The following is a 20,424-nucleotide window of genomic DNA, read 5'->3' on the forward strand; positions in this document are numbered from 1 at the left end:
TAATCAATCAATCAATGAATGGTATTTATTGATGGCTTACTGTGTGCACATCACTTCCTAAGCATTTGGGAGAGTAGAATAAAACAGAATTGGTCGACACGTTCCCCACCCCTGAGAGAGTGTACAGTCTACAGGAACAGAGTGGACAGACTCCCAGCCTGGGAGTCAGAAGACCTGGGTTCTCATTCCAGCTCTGCCACTTCCCCGTGTGTGACCCTGGGCAAGTCATTTAACTTCTCTGGGCCTCCATTTCCTCATCTGTAAAATAGGAATTCAATACTTGTTCTCCCTCCCCGGGCCTCCATTTCCTCGTCTGTAAAATACGGATTCAATACTTGTTCTCCCTCCCTGCAAGTCCTATGTGGGACAAGGAGTATATCTGACAAGATTACCTACCTCAGAGCTTCGTAATAATAATCATAATAATAATAATGTTGGTATTTGTCAAGCGCTTACTATGTGCAAAGCACTGGTCTAAGCACTGGACACTGTTCTAAGCGCTGGAACAGTCCATGGCACATAGTAAGAGCTTAACGAACATCATAGTCATTATTAGGGAACAGCTACAGGTCCAAGCACATATACCCATGCACATAAAGACAAAAGGAATAGAGGAACATTAATTACAAAGCAGCAGAGGAAGAGAGCCTCAGGAGGCGAGGACAGAGAAAAATAAAGAGCATGGAGAGAGAAGAAACACATCACCTACCTAATCCAAGGTTTTCCACTAGTACCGTAAAGACATTAAGCAGTGGCATAAATTGATATTTTCCCCCTTCCTCTACACATTATTATGTGTAACATAATAATCCCTATTGCCCTTCAAACCAAATCCACCGGTCCTTACAATAATTTTAATGAAAGTGCTTCTGCATTAGAAATAGCCTTCAATCAATGGTATCAAGTGCCTTTTTTGTGCAGAACACTGCACTAAGCACTGGGGAGGGTACAGTAGGGTTGCCAACTTGTACTTCCCAAGCGCTGAGTACAGTGCTCTGCACACAGTAAGCACTCAATAAATACGATTGATTGATTGATTGAGGAGCTTGTAGTCTGCTGTGTGTGAAGCACTGCACTAAGAGCTTGGAAGAGTACCATACAAAAGAGGTATAGACAATCCGTGACTTTCTCTGGGAATTCATTCATTCATTCAATCGTATTTATTGAGCGCTTACTGTGTGCAGAGCACTGTACTAAGCGCTTGGGAAGTACAAGTTGGCAACATATAGAGACGGTCCCTACCCAACAGTGGGCTCACAGTCTAGAAGGAGGAGACAGAGAACAAAACATATTAATAAAATAAAGTAATTAGAATAAACATGTACAAATAAAATAGAGTAATAAATATGTACAACCATATATACATATATACAGGTGCAGTGGGGAGGGGAAGGAGGTAAGGTGGGGGGGATGGGGAGGGGGAGGAGGGTGAGAGGAAGGAGGGGGCTCAGTCTGGGAAGGCCTCCTGGAGGAGGTGAGCTCTCAGTAGGGCCTTGAAGGGAGGAAGAGAGCTAGCTTGGCGGATGGGCAGAGGGAGGGCATTCCAGGCCCGGGGGTCGATGGCGGGACAGGAGAGAAGGAGGCACGGTGAGGAGATTAGCGGCACAGAAGAGGTGCGGAGGGTGCGGGTTGGGCTGGAGAAGGAGAGAAGGGAGGTGAGGTAGGAGGGGGTGAGGTGATGGACAGCCTTGAAGCCCAGGGTGAGGAGTTTCTGCCTGATGCGTAGGTTGATTGGTAGCCACTGGAGATTTTTGAGGAGGGGAGTAACGTGCGCAGAGCGTTTCTGGACAATGACAGATAGGGTGTGTTACAGTGGAGTGATAAAATAATTCAGGGAACACTTTCGGAAACCATCTCTATATATTATTCATTCTAATTTCCATGATCACTTTTACGGTGTCTGATAAGCACTTACTACATCACCCCACTAAGCAGTGGGGTAGCTAGAAGATAATCGGGTTGGACACAGTCCTTGTTCCCGATAAGGCTCAGAGCCTTAACCCCCGTTCTTATAGATGAGGTGACTGAGGTCCAGAAAGTTATGGTATTTGTTAAGCTATTCCTCACTCACCCCACTAAGCGCTGGGGTAGCTAGAAGATAATCTAGAAGATAATCGGGTTGGACACAGTCCACTAAGCGCTGGGGTAGCTAGAAAATAATCGGGTTGAACACAGTCCCTGTCCCCGATAAGGCTCAGAGCCTTAACCCCCGTTCTTATAGATGAGGTGACTGAGGCCCAGAGAGTTACAGTATTTGTTAAGCGCTTCCTCACTCCGTGTCACTCTACTAAGCGCCAGGGTGGAGGCAAGCAACTTGGGTTGGACGCGGTGCCCCGTCCCACGTGGGGCTGGGCCTCACGATCTCAATCCCCATTTGACAGAGGAGATAATAATAATAATAATAATGATGATGATGATGATGGCATTTCATTCATTCATTCAATCGTATTTATTGATCGCTTACTGTGTGCAGAGCACTGTACTAAGCGCTTGGGAAGTACAAGTTGGCAACATATAGAGACGGTCCCTACCCATCAGTGGGCTCACAGTCTAGAAGGGGGAGACAGAGAACAAAACCAAACATATTAACAAAATAAAATAAGTAGAATAAATATGTACAAGTAAAATAGAGTAATAAATATGTACAAACATATATACATAGGTACAGGTGCTGTGGGGAAGGGAAGGAGGGTAGGGACTGTCTCTATATGTTGCCAATTTGTACTTTTTTTTCTTTTTTTTTTGATGGCATTTGTTAAGCGCTTACTATGTGCAAAGCACTGTTCTAAGCGCCTGGGGGGATACAAGGTGATCAGGTTGTCCCGCGTGGGGCTCACAGTCATCATCCCCATTTTACAGATGAGGTAACTGAGGCTCCGAGAAGTTAAGTGACTTGCCCAAGGTCACAGAGCAGACATGTGGTGGAGCTGGGATTCGAACCCATGACCTCTGACTCCAAAGCCCGTGCTCTTTCCATTGAGCCACGCTGCTTGTACTTCCCAAGCGCTTAGTACAGTGCTCTGCACACAGTAAGCGCTCAATAAATACGATTGATGATGATGGAGGGGGGGGAGGAGGGGGAGAGGAAGGAGGGGGCTCAGTCTGGGAAGGCCTCCTGGAGGAGGTGAGCTCTCAGTAGGGCCTTGAAGGGAGGAAGAGAGCGAGCTTGGCGGACGTGGGGAGGGAGGGGGATACAATGTGATCAACTTGTCCCACGCGGGGCTGACAGTCTTAATCCCCATTTTTACAGATGAGGTAACCGCGGCTCAGAGAAGTGAAGTGACTTGCCCGAGGTCACACAGCAGACTTGCGGTGGGGCCGGGATTCGAACCCATGACCTCCGACTCCAAAGCCCGGGCTCTTTCCGCTGAGCCACGGGGACGACTGAGGCCCAGAGGAGCGAAGTGACTGGGCCAAGGTCACCCGGGTCCTCCGGGTCCTCGGCACGAGGCCGCGGGGGGGGCGCCCGGAATGGGGATCTCCTCAGCGGGAGCCCGCGCTCCTCCCCCTCCCCCTTTCGGCGGGGTTCGACTTCCCTCCCTTTCGCTCCCCTCCCAGCCAATCAGAAAGCCCTTCCCGGCCAGCGGCTCAGCCAATCCGAACCCTCCACGAAGAGCAGCCCTAGGGGGTGTGCGGAGAGCTTTCTGGAGCGACGGCGGCGGGGCCCAATGGGAGGCTGGGGGCGGGCGTCCGGGCGGCGCGGGGCCAATGAGGAGCGAGGGGCGGGCCCTCCTCCTCGGCGCCGTCGTCCTCCTCCCGCTGCGGCACGTGACGGTGGGGCCGGGCCGGGCCGAGCCTCGCCGCAGTTCGGGGGCAGTTCGGGGGAGCGGCGGCGGCGGCGGCAGGTAGGGGCGTCGGGGGGCGGTGGGTGTGCGGGCGGGCCCGGCCCGGCCCGGCCCCCTGGGGGTCCCCGGGACTCACCGATCGCCCGCTCCGTGTGCGGGGCCCGGCCCTCTGAGCCCCCCCGGAGCCGACGTGGGCCCGGAACGTGTCCACCTTTCCCGGCGCTTAGGCCAGGGTTCTGCCCCCGGGAAATCAATCAATCAATCGTATTTATTGAGCGCCTACTATGTGCAGACCACTGTACTAAGCGCTTGGGAACCACAGGCTGGCAACATATAGAGACGGTCCCTACCCAACGCCACTTCTCTGGGCCTTGGTTCTCTCATCTGTAAAACGGGGATTGATACTATGAACCCCCTGTGGAACAGGGACTCTGTCCAATCTGATTCTATTTATTGATTTTGATCAATCAATCGTATTTATTGAGCGCTTACTGTGTGCAGAGCACTGTACTAAGCGCTTGGGAAGCACAAGCCGGCAACATATAGAGACGGTCCCTACCCAACACCCCTTCTCTGGGCCTTGGTTCTCTCATCTGTAAAACGGGGATTAAGACTGTGAGCCCCCAGTGGGACAGGGACTCTGTCCAATCTGATTCTATTTTTTGATTTTGATCAATCAATCGTATTTATTGAGCGCTTACTATGTGCAGAGCACTGTACTAAGCGCATGGGAAGTAGAAGCTGGCAACATATAGAGACGGTCCCTACCCAACAGCGGGCTCACAGTCTAGGAGGGGGAGGCAGGGAACAAAACCAAACATACTAACAAAATAAAATGAATAGATAGGTACAAGTAAAATAAATAAATGGAGTAAGAAATATGTACAAACGCATATGCAGGTGCTGTGGGGAAGGGAAGGAGGTAAGATGCGGGGGATGGAGAGGGGGACGAGGGGGAGATATTTATTTACGTAGATAAATATTTATTTATTTTATTTGTACATATCTATTCTATTTATTTTATTTTGTTAGTATGTTTGGTTTTGCTTTCTGTCTCCCCCCTTTTAGACTGTGAGCCCACAGTTGGGTAGGGACTGCCTCTATATGTTGCCAATTTGTACTTCCCAAGCGCTTAGTACAGTGCTCTGCACGTAGTAAGCGCTCAATAAATACGATTGATGATGATGATGAGAGGAAGGAAGGGGCCCAGTTTGGGAAGGCCTCCTGGAGGAGATGAGCTCTCAGTAGGGCCTTGAAGGGGGGAAGAGAGCTAGCTTGGCGGAGGGGCAGAGGGAGGGCATTCCAGGCCCGGGGGAGCACGTGGGCCGGGGGGCGATGGCGAGATATTACTGAGTGATTAATTGAACGCCCGCTGTGCGGACCGCTGGGCCGAGCGCTTACCTTCGAGGGAGCTGACCGTCCAGCAAGGGACACTGACTCGCCCGCCCCCAGCACCCAGCCATGAGTCAGTGGTTATTGAATGGATGCCTGCTGTGCGCACAACAATCAATCAATCAATCAATCGTATTTATCGAGCGCTTACTATGTGCAGAGCACTGTACTAAGCGCTTGGGAAGTACAAATTGGCAACATATAGAGACAGTCCCTACCCAACAGTGGGCTCACAGTCTAAAAGGGGGAGACAGAGAACAAAACCAAACATACTAACAAAATAAAATAAATAGAATAGATATGTACAAATAAAATAGAGTAATGAATATGTACAACCATATATACATATATACAGGTGCTGTGGGGAAGGGAAGGAGGTAAGATGGGGGGATGGAGAGGGGGACGAGGGGGAGAGGAAGGAAGGGGCTCAGTCTGGGAAGGCCTCCCGGAGGAGGTGAGCTCTCAGCAGAGCCTTGAAGGGACCGTACACCGTACGAAGCACTCGGGGGAGTCCACTAGAGGTAGTAGACTGTCTCTATGTGTTGCCAACTTGTACTTCCCAAGCGCTTAGTACAGTGCTCTGCACACAGGAAGCGCTCAATAAATACGATTGATAGTAGACACGATGCTTGGCCCCTTAAGGAGCTGACAGTCCGGCTAACTCAGCCAGCCGGTAAGCCGTTTTTAGTTCCCCTTCGGCCTCGGAATCTTTCGAGATCTTTACCGGGAGGCGGGTTGTAGCACGGGCAGCACACCGTGTGACCCTGCAGGGACTGAATTAAGTTCCAGAATTGGAGAGAATCGAAGTGGGTCGGGGAGGGGGACTCTTAGTCTGCCCAAGGTTAGGTGCAGGAGGGAAGCTATGCCGGTTCGCGGAGGACCGGACTGTTTTGGGAATGTCAGTGGAAGAGATGGGAAGGAGTGAGATGCCAAAACTGAGACCGGGCATTTTGAGGGAGAAGCTACTAGAATGGGCAGGGATGGAAAATTCAAATGCGGGGCAGTCATGCCCCTGTAAGCTTTCCAGAAACTCAGCCAGCCCCAGGTGGATCGCGTCTTCGAGTAGTCTTGTGGATTGGAGAAATCATTTAATTTTCGTGTGCTGGAAGCGTACTTTGCGGGCCCCGGTCGGGTGATGTGCAGAAGGCAGTGAAGTAGTTAAGGGGCTAGTAGGGCTAAAGCTGGTGAATGTGAAAAGAGAGTGAGGAAATATTAACTCGTCGTTGTGCAAAGAGCACGCGAGAACAAAGGTGAAACTGCACTGGTATATTACCCTTTTACCTCCCCCAGAATTTGAGAGGGGAAGTAACTGCCACTCTCCCCACCTTCTAGGCTTTATTAAGGTCACACCTCCAAGAGGCCTTCCCTGATTAACCCCCTTTCCCTCCCTTCCCGTTTCTGTGTCATCTGTGCGTTTGGGTCTGTGATCTTTGGGGCATTTGGTATTCACCTCAGCCTCACAACACTTAAGTTCATACTCATAAATTATTTATTTATATTCGTGTCTGCTTTCCTCCTCTAGACCGTAAGCTCAGTAAGGGCAGGGAATGCATCTACTAATGCTGTTGTATTGTCCTCTTCCACCGTAAACCCTCAAATACCGTGGATTGATGGAGATGAGGAATAGATGTTTGCAGTTTCTTTAAATCCAGTGCATTTTAATCAAAGTATGACCAGCTCTTCAGTGACTGTATAGAGGTTTTCCTTGTAATTAAATGAATTTCAGGCCTTGGGGAGGAGCAACTGTCATGTAGCACTTTGATGCAAAGCGCCGTATTTAATGGCAGAGGTAAGGGGGAAAACCGTGTGGGAGTTTCCTCTCAGTTCTGCACAGCCTGATGCTGCAGATAACTGGATTTTTTCAAGGCAGTGGCAAGCTCTGTATTAATTGAAATATCCTGAACTTTTTCAGAAGTCTGTGTCATGGATGCATTTCTTACCACCACCATTTGCTTAGGGCTTGAATGTAAAAACCAGGCCTCCCTTTTAAATCTCCCTCAGCAATGTAATACCGCTGCAAATGGCCCAGAAGGTAAGTAGTTTTAATGAAAAAAGATCTTCGCAATACTTCCCAAACAACTTTATAGATGACGTATCTGCTGAATGAATAAGGATTTATTTAAAACTTTGGTCCTCTTAGCAGTTCCTAGTATAGTATTGTGTAGAGGCCCTTTTACTCTGGAAGTTGTTTGTGGGCAAAATGGCAGTTAGGAAGCGACACATATAATAATTGGAATCTGTGCGCTCTTATGTGACACATTTAGGAGATCCACTTAACTGCATTCGCGGAAAAGAGCTAGTGTCATGAACTTCAAAGGGTGCTCCCCCCCCCCCCATAAATATGCTCCAGGTGTTGAGGCTGTAACTTGGCCCGGATTAAACTACAGTGCCTTGGGACTTCCCCAAAATGTACATATGATAGTTGAAGCCTGTCTTAAATGAGGTGGGTTTGGGGGACAGCGTGAGGGTAGGGTAGACAGACACACTTTCCAACTTCTTGTCTTAAACTAGGGAATCTTACTCATAATATCAGTAGTGTTTGCCGAATGCTCACTATGGGATAAGTGCTTAAATTGATCCAAGATCATCAAATCTGATACAGTCCCTGTCCTGCATGGGGTTCACAGTCTGAGGGCGATCAGTTTTGATCCCCATTTCGCAGATGAGGAAGCTGTGCCCAGAAGTCAAGTGACTTGCCCAAGCTCATCCAGCAAGGCAATAGCTGTATCGGGACGAGAGTCTTGACTCCCCGGAACGTGCGCTTTCCACTAGGCCACAGGTTAGTTGGAGAACATTTTTTTTAAATAGTTGCTTTATAGTTCTAAAAATTATGCCACTTTGTTTTTTATAAATGTATTGTTTGAATGGAGATACACGGCGTTCAGGAAATCATCTTTTTTTTGCATCCTTTAGTGTGGTTGTTGTCATCTAGCCTAATTAATTGTCTGTTGCCCTCTGTTACGTTAAGTTGCTTCTCTTGCTTTCTCAGTCACCGGCCTTGAGTAAAGACTGATATAAACACAATATTTAACTGGGCTGAGAGAGTCGATTTGAAGCCCAAGTGCTGTTGGAAGAGGTCAAATATAGATCGAACAATCTATGGTATCTTGTGCACTTACAGCGCTTGGGAGCACAATAGAGTTGGAAGCCATGATCCCTGCCCTCAAGGAGCTTACAGTCTAGAGGGAGAGGCAGACATTAAAAGAGATTCTAGATAAGGGAAACTTATCTGCCATGGGGGTGGGATGGGGTTAGTATTGAAGTGCTTAGGGGTTACAAATAATAATAATGATAATAATGGTATCTGTTAACCCGTTTACTGTGTGCCAGGCACTGTACCAAGCACTGGGATTGATACAGGCAAATCAGGTTGGACACAGTTCCTGACCCCCATGGGACTCACAGTCTTAATCCCCATTATTTGACATATGAAATAACTGAAGCCCAGAGAAGTGAAGTGACTTTTCCAAGGTCACACAGCAGGCGAGTGGTTAAACTGGGGATTAGAAACCAGGTCTTTTTGACTCCCAAGCCCGTGCTCTGTCTACTAGGCCATGGTGTCATAACCTGGGCATAATTTGGTTTTCTCACTTACCTTGGCTGCTTGTGCCCACAGAGCAATTTAAAGTTGTCGAATTTATGGCAGTTCCTAGAGTGGGCTTCTTGGGGAGTACAGGCTTACTATGTTCTGATCGCTGAAATTTATCCTGCCCCTGAATTCCTCTTTCGGATTGACCTCCCCTCTCTTCCCAACTGTTGTTCCTCCTGTCACAGCTCTGACTGCCGATTCCCCAGGGTGTGGTGCAAAGCCCCATCTCATCAGGTTTTTTTTTTAATCACTTTTTGATTTTGGTGCTCATCAGATGACTCTCTGATTGTAGCCAAGAGTCTCTGACTTAGCTGATCATCGCAAGAACCAGAGGGGAGGTTACAGTTGATAGGACATTGAAAGATGCACTGGGAAAGGATCAGTGCCATTTTGGGGAGCTTGCACAAATGGCTATTCAGCTAGGATGGTGATTTTATAGAAAACCTGGATGAAACAAGATATGGTTACCAGAGGCATTTAGGCTCAGGAGGGAGAGTGAGGTCCAGAGAACAGAAATGGCCAAGTCATTAGAAGAAATTCCAAGAGGTGCCACAGTCTTCCTTTTGAAAATGCTCAGGTTATAGAGCATTAATCGTTAATCCGATGATTAGAAATAATGCAGAAAGCAATCCAGTGCTGATAGTTTTGATCACCTAACAAGGCTTTTTGTTTGGTATTTTTTTGTCTGTCATATTTTTTTGTATGTCATATTTCTAATTTAGTTCACTTCAGAGATCACACTTGTTCAAAAGGAGTGCTTTTGCTGGGAAGGCAGCTTTAAGCTGGTTCCTCGATGACATAAAACCGGCTATGAAATGTCTTTCTTTTTGTGAGTTCCACTGGAGTGGGCTCGGGTGGCTGGGAGCAGGGAAAACATTTGAGACATTTGTGTAAGCGCCCAATCTCCCTCGGATTAATTTGAGTGGTCTTTTCTCAACCTCAGTCAGTCAGTGGTATTTGTTAAGCTCTTCCTGTGTGTGGTGCTAATTAGGTCCAGGTTTGTTATCCTGCAATCTGGGAATTGCAGATCAATAGTAGGTGTGGTGGGAACCATTACACGGGTTACAAATAAACCACAGTTTGGAGCCCACCAGTTGGAATAGCACGTATTAAGCACACGCTTGGTGCAATGCACTATACTAGGTGCTTGGGACCTACAAAATAGCAGGATACGCTCCCTGCCCATCACTCCGCAGTGAACTAAAACTGAGATTCGTTGTTGGTCAAGAGGGAGGTGGAAAGTTGTAGGCAGGCCAGGAGCTGGGTGTGCCCTCCTAGTCTTGGGGTGCACTTTTCTAGCAAGAAGCCCAGGCTGCTCTTGGGCTGGGGCCTACCAGGGATTGACACTTTTAAGGCTCCCAAGTCCTTCCCTGTAGTTGAAAGAGGGTCTCTATCTCCCAAGCAAGGGGCTGGTTGACTATGGCAGGTTCTTGCCCCTGTTGATTGTCCCATTCTCTCCGCCACACACACCTCTCCATGAATCGGGTGGCCACTATCCAGGTCTTCAGGTGGCCCGGGATCGGACGACTTCTATCCAGTATTGCTGTGTCATGCTTGCCCTCCCTCTGCCCCTCCGCCAAGCTAGCTCTCTTCCTCCCTTCAAGGCCCTGCTGAGAGCTCACCTCCTCCAGGAGGCCTTCCCAGACTGAGCCCCTTCCTTCCTCTCCCCCTCTCCATCCCCCCATCTTACCTCCTTCCCTTCCCCACAGCACCTGTATATATGTATATATGGTTGCACATATTTATTACTCTATTTATTTTACTTGTACATTTCTATCCTATTTATTTTGTTGGTATGTTTGGTTTTGTTCTCTGTCTCCCCCTTTTAGACTGTGAGCCCACTGTTGGGTAGGGACTGTCTCTATGTGTTGCCAATCTGTACTTCCCAAGCGCTTAGTACAGTGCTCTGCACATAGTAAGCGCTCAATAAATACGATTGATTGATTGATTGTAGCCTCAACCAAGCCCGGTGACCAGCGGCCACCTGCTTACTGAGAAGGAGTGTTGCCTAGTGGATAGAGCACAGTCCTGGAAGTCAGAAGGACCTGGGTTCTAATCTTGACTCCGCCACTTGTCCGCTGTGTGACCTTGGGCAAGTCAGTTCCCTCATTTGCAAAATGGGGATGAAGACTGTGAGCCCCATGTGGGACAGGGACTATGTCCAAGTTGATTAGCTTGTATCTACCCCAGCGCTTAGTACAGTGCCTGGTACATAGTAAGCAGTTAAGTACCATAGGGGGGTGGTAGTGGGAAGGGGACTACAGTGGCTGTGGAATTCAGGGGTTGTCACAGACATGCTCTGTCCCGTGGGTTTAATGGGTTTTGATTAAAGAGTCCTTGGGACATCCTCGTGTAGCCAACCTGGCTTGTCTGTCACCTGCAGGTCTGCCAAGGCATGTGTGGTGCCCACGTGTGCCTGGCCCGGAGGCCCACCCCCCAATTTCTATATCTTTCTTGTCTTAGGGGCGACTTCCCCACGTATTAAGGGTAGGACACTAAGAAGCTCGTCTCTAAATCCAATGTCTCCAACGTCCCCCAAACTGGTTGGCAGGTCGGGGGAGGATGTTGTATTTTACTCTCCCAAGGGCTTACTGTGCTCTGCACACAGTAAGTGCTCAATAAATATGATCGAATGAATGGTGGAGTCCTCTAACTAGTGAATCTTCCGCAGGGCAGGGCCTTTTGTTCAAGGGCATACCACTGCATTTTGGGGAAACCAGCTGCCTTCTGACCTTTAAACCCAAGTTAACCTGTCTGTTCACAATTGGTGGATCTTGCCTCTGTTAGCAGTCTCTGATGCCTATCACAAAGCTGGCTCTTCTCTGAGAAATCAAATGAACAGTCATTTTCCCCAGTCGGGAAAAGTTTGCAGTGACCTTAATTGGAAGCCACATTGTGCAGCCTAGCAATTTGCCTTGCTTCTTCGCTCTGCCTGATGCTGTATTTGCTTTCTAAATCTGGGCATTGAGCTTATCATCAGTGGTATTTACTGAGCAGTTACTGTGTACAGGGCACTGTACAAAGTGCTTGGGAGAGTACAGTGTAACAGAAAACAGTAGCATTGGTGATCCAGCACTTGCTAAGGGCTGACTGGGTGCAATGAACTGTGCTAAGTGTTTGGGAAAGTGCAACCCAAAGAAATGATGCATTCTCTGCTCACAAGGAACTTACACTCAAAATGGGAGAGGCAGATTTAAAAGTATTTTTGGCTCGTGAAATCAAAATGATTGAAGGTAAAATTGAATAATCATGTTGAAGATTGGGGAGGTGGGTAGCGAGTGTTCCAAAAAAAGTGTTAGCAATGGCACCAGGAATCTTCTAGATTGTAGTAGTGTTTGTTTTTGTAAGGTGTACCTTAAGGGCAGAGATAGGGTCTACTAATTCTATTGCATTCTCCCAAGTGCTTCAGTATAGTGCTCTGCATACAGACAGTGAGTGAGCTTCTGGGGAGTAGGGATTGTGCCTACCAACTCCATCATACTCTCCCAAGCAGTTAGAATAGTGCTCTGCATACAGTGGAGTGTGCAGGCGTGATATTGTCTGTCATTGTCATATTTATTGAGCACTTACTGTGTGCAGGGCACTGTACTAAGTGGAAGAGTACAATATAATAATAGACACATTCCCTGCCCACAGTGAGCTTATAGACTAGAGGGGGAGACAGACAAGAATATAAATAAATTACAGGTAAGTACTTAAGTGCTGTGGAGATAAATAAAGGGAGCAAGGTAGGGTGACACAGAAGGGAGTGGGAGAAGAGGAAAGGAGGGCTTAGGGAAAACCTCTTGGAGGAAGAGTCATTATCTTCGCACAGTCCTTTGAGAGCAGGAATCATGCCTTCAAACCTTCCTCTCCCAAGCGTGTAGTTTAATGCTATGCACACAGTAGACTAATCTCCAGGGGCTTAGGGATCCTGTCTACAAACTCTGCACATAGCAGTAGGGTGCTCAGCTCCGGAACGGGCTGGGCCTCCCACAGTGCCAGTTGGAGAAGGAGCTCCTGGCTTCTGGTGGACCCTGAAGCTTGTTGGAATCAGGAGGATTTTGAGGAAAATTGTGGGTTAAAATGAAGAACTTACTCCTTGGGTCTTTTTGTGTAAGGCTGAACTGGGGGCGGGGGGAAATCAGCTACTCCCCTCCCTCTCTGCTGCTTAAATGCCTTACCTATTTTAAGTGACTTTAAATGTCTTGTCATGGGTGGGGCTGCTATTTCCATGCCTTGGTAAAATGTTGGATACCAAAGGGTGGCCAACATAGAAAAAATGGAAATTATTGAATCCACTCCAGGTCATGCAGTTTACAGTTGTTCTGAGACAAGGGGGCTAATGCTAACTAAGCTTTTTATTTTCATTTAAGGGCATGTTTTCTTCTCTCTAGGTTAGGGAAAATTCTGTATATAATAGTATTTCCACCCCCACTTTAAAAAAAAAAAAGATTGTTTTGGGGACATGGATACCAGTTATCCCAGTGCTTGGGAAGCTGGACAAACCCTGTTCTCAAGGACCTTGCAATCTATTTTTGAGTTAACTCAGGGATTTGGAGTGTAATAAGTATAGTATTCTGTAATTTATACTAATGTTTGTCTCCTCTAGGCTGTAAGATAGTTGTGGTCAGGGAATGTGTCTGTTTATTGTTATATTGTACTCTCCCAGGCATTTAGTACAGTGTTCCACAGACAGTAAATGCTCAGTAAACAATGACGGAATGACTGAATATTTATTAAGTGCTGACTATGGGCTAAATGCTGGGTTAGATAGAAGACAGTCAGATCAGACACAGTCCCTGACGTACCAGGGGCTGACAGTTTGAACCAGAAAGAGAAGCTGTTTTATCCCCACTTTCCAGGCGAAGAAACGGAGCACCTTGCCCAGAGTTGTGCCACATGCAAATAGTGGAGCAGGCAGTAGTACCAACAGCTCCTGTCAATCAATTGCTGGTGTTTATTGAGTGCTTACTCTTGTGCAGAGCACTGTACTAAATTCCTGGGAGAGTCCAGTACAATAGACACGATCTCTACCTTCAGGAGCTTGCAGTCTAGTGCGTTTGTATGGGGGAGAGAGGGGGCGGGAGGATTTTCAGTTTGCTGCTCTATCCACTAGGCCATACCTCCATATGCACGTGTCCTATCCTGGCTCATCTACTTCATCAGCCTCCTCACCCATCTCCCTACCTCCAGTCTTTCTCCTCTTTCCAGGCTCTGCTCCCCAGATTATTTTTCGAAACCGTCTCCCTGCAAAGACCCCCCCCCCTGCAAAGACCCCCGATGTGCATTCATTTCTTCATCGAGCAGAAACTACCACCCATTGGCTCTACTGCTACTTATCCAGTCCATTTTCTTCTCCCACAGCACCTCAGCTCACCCTCTTCAAACCTACTCACAGGTTCCCGCCATCTTCTCAACTCCTTTCCTATCAGACAGGCCACAGCTCTGTATCTTCAGAGACCTTCTGAAGTCAAACTTCCTCCAACGAACCCTCCCCAATTAATTGCTAATCTCCCCACTTTATAGTCCCCCAACTATCACTTACTTTCCTTCCACCTAAGCACTAAAGAGCCCTCACCGATTCTTCCTTCCTCAGCACTTAAGAACATACCTTTTATGCTGTTATTCCTTCAATCTCTAATTTATTTTAGTGTCTGTTTCCCTTGCTTGAGTGTACACTCTCTGGGAGCAGGGAATGTCTACTAATTCAGGTAGTCTGTCAGAAGCATTTAACTGCAGTATTCTACAAACAGGTGCTCAAATACCACTGATTTTTCTAAATTTTTGTAGGGTCTTTTTTAGCTCATATGGGAAACTTTAATAATGGTAGGTGTTGCTTGCAAGCAGGCTAGATGGTAAACACAGTTTTCAGAAAACCCCTAAAAGCCCAAATCTCAGCAGTGGTGGTAAAAAATATACTGTAAATTATCCCTGGCTATACTAGCAAAGCAGGGAGTAGAATAATTCAGCCCAATTTTTAAGAGGGGAAAAAAGCCCCATCCCCAACATCATATGCTCTTCACTTGAATGATCTGGATAACAGCAAAGTCTCTACTGGCAAAGAATTGAAGCAAAATGAGGGAGCATTGGAAAAGAGGAGGGAAATCTGTCAATTGTTGCGCACTTGTGTACAGGGCACAGTACTAAGTGCTTGGGAGAGTCCAATACAGCAGAGTTTGTAGACACATTCCCTGCCCACAAGGAGCTTACAGTCTGGAGGGAGGCAGCCATTAGATAAATTATGAAAGAGTACATAAGTGCTGTGGGGCTGTGGGTGGTGTGAATAAAGAGTGCCAAGAATAAGGGGCAGCAAGTAGCTTGATGTGCATGAGAGAACCTGAAACAAGAACAGCCAGTTTGACGGCATTCAGGCTTCTGTTTGACCCTAACCATTAGCGAACTTCCGTCTGTGTAGACTAGTATCAGGAGAGGGGAATTTTTTTTTTCCCCCGGATGTCCCAGCATTTGACTCGCTAGTGAAATCTTACCCTAGTTCCAGGCTTGCTGATCCCAGCCCAGCCAGGGAACCAGAGCAGGTTTGTGGGATACGCTGTCCAGTGCCATCTTTCCTGACTAAACGGGTCCTGGGATGACGGGCAAGGGGCCCAGGAGTGGGTCTGAAGTCTCTGTTAACTGGCTTACTGGCTGGAAACTTAGAGTTCCGGCCCATCAGCCATCAGTGTTACTTAGTGCTTGCCATGTGCAGGGCAGTGGGCTAAGTGCTTGGGAGAATACAACACAACAGCTCTGTATGGGTCCCCCCAGCCCTGGTCTCCAAATGCAATTCTTTTTTTCTTCATTTCTGTCGTCCTCTAGACCATAAACTTGTGGTCAGGGAACGCGCCTGCTTAGTGGTGGTGTTTCAAGCGCTGTGCACATAGTAAGCACTCAACAAATACCATTGATTGACCGCACCTCTAGCTAACTCTGGAGGGACCAGCTGATAAGGACCTTTTGAAAGACTCATTTTCCCGCCAAGTTTAAACTAAACCGTCTCCCACCCTTTTGGGTACAGTATTGACATTCTCTTGTCCTGGTGGGTTTTTGTTTAAGGTAATCGTTGAAAGAGGCATTTGTCCACCAAGCTTTGGAAACAAGGGAGAAAATGAGGGGAGAGGCCCTTGAGTTAAATGAATCCAAGTTCACTTTTTGTCTAATGAAGCAGTCCATTCAAAGCTCCTAAAGAAAGTGTTTTTGAAAGGCAGCTTAACATTCCTCATACAAGAAGCCCCTCTGGCAGGGGCAGACGTGACTGCTTTAGCTGGCCTGAAACTGATCAGCGCAGTAGCCGAAAGAGGAAATTTGCTGACCAGCTGCTTACTCTAGCTCTCTGGACTGTGGAGAGGATGATGTTAAATGTGTGTTCATGCTTGTACACATGCGCATATGAGTGGTGTGTTTCTTTTCCTTTTCCTTTTTTTGAGATGAGGTTGGCTTCTGTGTGCATCTTGAAAGAGCAGTGAACTTTGGGTCTTCTTGATACCAGGACCCAAACTCACTTTATATTAATGGGCTTGTGAGATTCTACGCGTGGCCGCCCCCCGGCACCCCGTTTAGCTGGAAGAGATTCCAATTGGCCGGACGGCTAGTCTATGGAAACGGTTTTCCCTTTTTAGCTTCTGGGGCTATGTGCTGAGTTTGCCTGGCACACAGCCATTTGCTGCCAGAGGGAGTTTAGTCTGGACTGGGTTTTGCCTGCTGTGTATTTAGATTGTAATGCTTGAGGCCTTCAATTATGTTGGAAAATTGGTAGATTGTGTGTTGCCATGGAGGTAAAAGCAGAAGGGGTCTAATGTGTTTGTTTTTAATAAGAACTTTCTGTTGCATCATTAGGGTGGGTTGAATAAAATTTGTCCTGAGCCTTTGAGGCCTCTTCCTTGAAGGCCAGTGATGTATGTGCTATAAATTGTGGAGCGAGTGGGAAGAGTTTGTACACTGGCTATGTTGAGAGCTTTTTTTTTGTGATGCCAGATTTATAAGGTCACTTGGTTTTTGTGGCCTTTTTAGATTTTTTTTTTTTAAGGATAACCCAGTTTGGTTAACTGCTTGAGAAATAGCTTACATATACATTCAGTTCTTCTGATTCTGTACCCAACCTCTCCTCTTGTCTCATGCCCTGAACCCTGCCCTCTCTCTTGATTTCTCTTGCCCACAACGATCTCCCACCTGCTCTGTTGACAAAATCAAGACCAACCAGCCAGAATTCTCAACCAGCCCCCTTTCACTTTCTCCTTCTCGGCCATCTCTCAGGAGGAGATGCTCACCTACTTTTGAAATCTGCATTCACCAACCCTTCTGACCTCCTCAAAACACTTGCCCCCTCTCTGCTTCCCTCCCTGGCCACCATCTTCAACCGCTCCCTCTCTGATAGTTCCGACTCCTGTGCCTCCACACATGCTCACGTTCCCTCAGCCTACAAAAAGCTTTGAAACCCATTGCACCATCCGGCTATCCTCCCGTGTCCCTCCCCTTCCTGTCTAAACTCCAGAAGCGTGACACAAACACTCCACTGCGTCCATTTCATCCACCTTCCTGCCACTCTACAACTGAATTTCCACTGCTTTCACTCCTCTGAGACCCCTGTGATTCCACATAATCAGGTGGTCAGTTTGCTGTCCCAATCTTCCTCCACCTCTCAATGAGCATTTCTACTAACTCATTTGGTCTGCTCCATAGTGCTTAGTACAGTGCCCTGCATTCATTAGGCACTCAGTCAATGCTTTCGATGACTAAAATGCTGGGTTTTTTTCCCCATAGTATGGGTTTTGCAAGAGCATAGTCCCTGGGTTAAAGAATTTTTGAAGAGACCACATTGTCACTGATGAATCTAAATTGAACAGGTGTTAACTGTCAGGGTGTGTGCGTGTGTGCGTGCTTGCATGTGCGTGCACGCATATGCATGCATCACTGACCCAAAACTAGCTCTTAGGCGATCTTAGGGCAAATTGTAGTTGGGTTTCTTTTTCCCTTGCATCGCAGATCTAACTTGAGGATCTCCAAATTTTCATCTGCTTACCTGCCCTTGCCATGAAGGCTTTCTGTTGAGGGCCCCAACTTCAGGTGGTAAAAATCATGTTTTAGTTGAAGGGATTGATCGTACCAAATGACCTTGATGCCGCCATTCTAGAACTTTGTCTTGTAAATGTAACTTTGTATCCATTCCAAGGCCCCTAGTTTTTGTTTCCCTTTAGTTTGGTGCTTTGGAATATTGCTCCTCCACGTACATCAGCAGTAGAGCGATCAGAAGCTGAAAGGGCTTGGAAGCTTTGATTTCGCTTCTCACTCCTCCTGCTCTTTATTTTTCTTTCTTCCTCCCGGATAGACCATGAAGGCGAAGTGGCTGTTCTGTGTGACGTTGCTGGTGCTTGGGGCGACTCTGACTCGGGCCCACGACGGGGACGAAGACCATGATGATGATGTAATGGATGTGGAGGATGACCTGGATGGGGGCAGTGACGAAGGAGAAGACACCAAGCCTGAGGCCAGCTCACCTCCTCCGTCCCCAAAGGTTTGAACTCCCTTCTTGAAATTCTGCCCTCCTATGTATTTTGCCACTTGGCAATAATGAAGAAATTTCATCTTCCCCCATTTTAAAAAAGCACCTAACGGAACAGGTCCACTGCGTTATTTTTAAGGTCGCTGGTACAGCTTAAGAAACTTCTTAGGACGTTCGATCGAAAAAGTGGATTCTTCAGAAGGGTGTCTTCGAGTAAGCGTTGAGCGGGTCCTTCTTCCCCCTTGGGTGTGGCCCTGGCCAGCAGGACCACTTTTTTATCTTGGGCGTGGGGCTGGGGAATGGAGAAAGGGCGGCTCTGCTGCCTGCCAGCTGCACTGGAGCCGGAGTCACTGCAGGCTGCATGGCGGGAGTGCAGGGAATGCTGTGGAGACTGGTGCCACCCAGATCCGGAGCCCTGAGCCCTGCCACTGCCCTGTCCCCAGCGGATCGTCCGACCCGCTGGGCCTTGGTGGGAGGGTGACTCAGCCTTGATGTCCCTAAAGTGGGGGTGAGTGGCTGCTCTCACCCCTAGAGCCTGGTGAGGAACAATCAATCAATCAATCAATTGTATTTATTGAGCGCTTACTATGTGCAGAGCACTCTACTAAGCGCTTGGGAAGTACAAATTGGCAACACATAGAGACAGTCCCTACCCAACAGTGGGCTCACAGTCTAAAAGGGGGAGACAGAGAACAGAACCAAACATACCAATAAAATAAATAGGATAGAAATGTACAAGTAAAATAAATAAATAAATAGAGTAATAAATATGTACAACCATATATACATATATACAGGTGCTGTGGGGAAGGGAAGGAGGTAAGATGTGGGGATGGAGAGGGGGGCGAGGGGGAGAGGAAGGAAGGGGCTCAGTCTGGGAAGGCCTCCTGGAGGAGATGAGCTCTCAGCAGGGCCTTGAAGGGAGGAAGAGAGCTAGCTTGGCGGAGGGGCAGAGGGAGGGCATTCCAGGCCCGGGGGATGACGTGGGCCGGGGGTCGACGGCGGGACAGGCGAGAATGAGGTACAGTGAGGAGATTAGCGGCAGAGGAGCGGAGGGTGCGGGCTGGGCAGTAGAAGGACAGAAGGGAGGTGAGGTAGGAGGGGGCGAGGTGATGGAGAGCCTTGAAGCCCAGGGTGAGGAGTTTCTGCCTGATGCGCAGATTGATTGGTAGCCACTGGAGATTTTTGAGGAGGGGAGTAATATGCTCAGAGCGTTTCTGGACAAAGATAATCCGGGCAGCAGCATGAAGTATGGATTGAAGTGGAGAGAGACATGAGGATGGGAGATCAGAGAGAAGGCTGGTGCAGTAGTCCAGACGGGATAGGATGAGAGCTTGAATGAGCAGGGTAGCAGTTTGGATGGAGAGGAAAGGGTGGATCTTGGCAATGTTGCGGAGCTGAAACCGGCAGGTTTTGGTGACGGCTTGGATGTGAACAGAACGGAAAGGCAGAGGCAGCCTCCTGGCAGAAGGTGAAAGGGGGACCTGCTATTTTGGCCACCTCCGGAACCTTTCCAAGAAGTGTCATGGGCCAACTCCAGCTGCCCTCCAACTAGCCTCCGAAAGGGCGGGAAAGCTTTAGCATTGTCCCCCCGGGGCCAGCACAGCCCTGTGCCGGGGGGGGTGGTGGGGGTGGTGATCCCCACAGCTCCTGGGGATGTGGCGCCCGTGGGTAGACCATGGGTACTAGCAAGGCTCCAGGAAAGGCCCAGGTCCAGAAAAAGACCTGACTTCTACATGAAGACTAGAGAGGTTTGGCGAGACCCTCCGCAATCCGGGATCCCCTGCAGCCTCTGAAGCCTGCCATTCATTAATTCAGTCGTATTTACTGAGCACTTACTGTATGTAGAGTACTGTACTAAGTGCTTGGGAAGTACAGTTCAGCAACAAATAGACAATCCTTTCCACAACAGGCTCACAGTCTAGAAGTGGGGAGACAGACATCAAAACAAGTAAACAGGCATCATAGCATGATTATAAATAGAATTGTAATTATAAGTATGTACATATATACCCAAGTGCTGTGGGGCAGGGAGGGGGATAGAGCAAAGGGAGCAAGGTGGGGTGATGGGGAGGAGAGGGGGAGCAGAGGAAAAGGGGAGCTTAGTCTGGGCCTGAAGACAGCCTAAAAATGGCCCCTGTTGAGCACTGTGTACAGTGCTCTGCACATAGTAAGGGCTC

The 20,424-nt window shown here is 48.1% G+C and overlaps 1 protein-coding gene across 3 annotated transcripts in view; it reads left to right on the forward strand.

The window, feature by feature from the left end:
• The first annotated feature begins 3,796 nt into the window (after window positions 1-3,796).
• Window positions 3,797-20,424, forward strand: part of CANX (calnexin) — a 32,470-nt gene continuing 15,842 nt past the window's right edge. For 2 of the 3 annotated variants that reach the window (XM_038771014.1, XM_038771016.1), the window contains exons 1-2: window positions 3,797-3,845; window positions 18,071-18,256. In XM_038771014.1, the coding sequence (XP_038626942.1) occupies window positions 18,074-18,256 (183 nt within the window). In that variant the 5' untranslated portion in view covers window positions 3,797-3,845; window positions 18,071-18,073. Of the gene's footprint in view, window positions 3,846-10,743; window positions 10,748-18,068; window positions 18,257-20,424 lie in introns of those variants that run through there. The other variant, XM_038771015.1, reaches the window with a different exon arrangement.

Source organism: Tachyglossus aculeatus, chromosome X2 (assembly GCF_015852505.1).
Source record: "Tachyglossus aculeatus isolate mTacAcu1 chromosome X2, mTacAcu1.pri, whole genome shotgun sequence".
Classification (NCBI taxonomy): domain Eukaryota; kingdom Metazoa; phylum Chordata; class Mammalia; order Monotremata; family Tachyglossidae; genus Tachyglossus; species Tachyglossus aculeatus.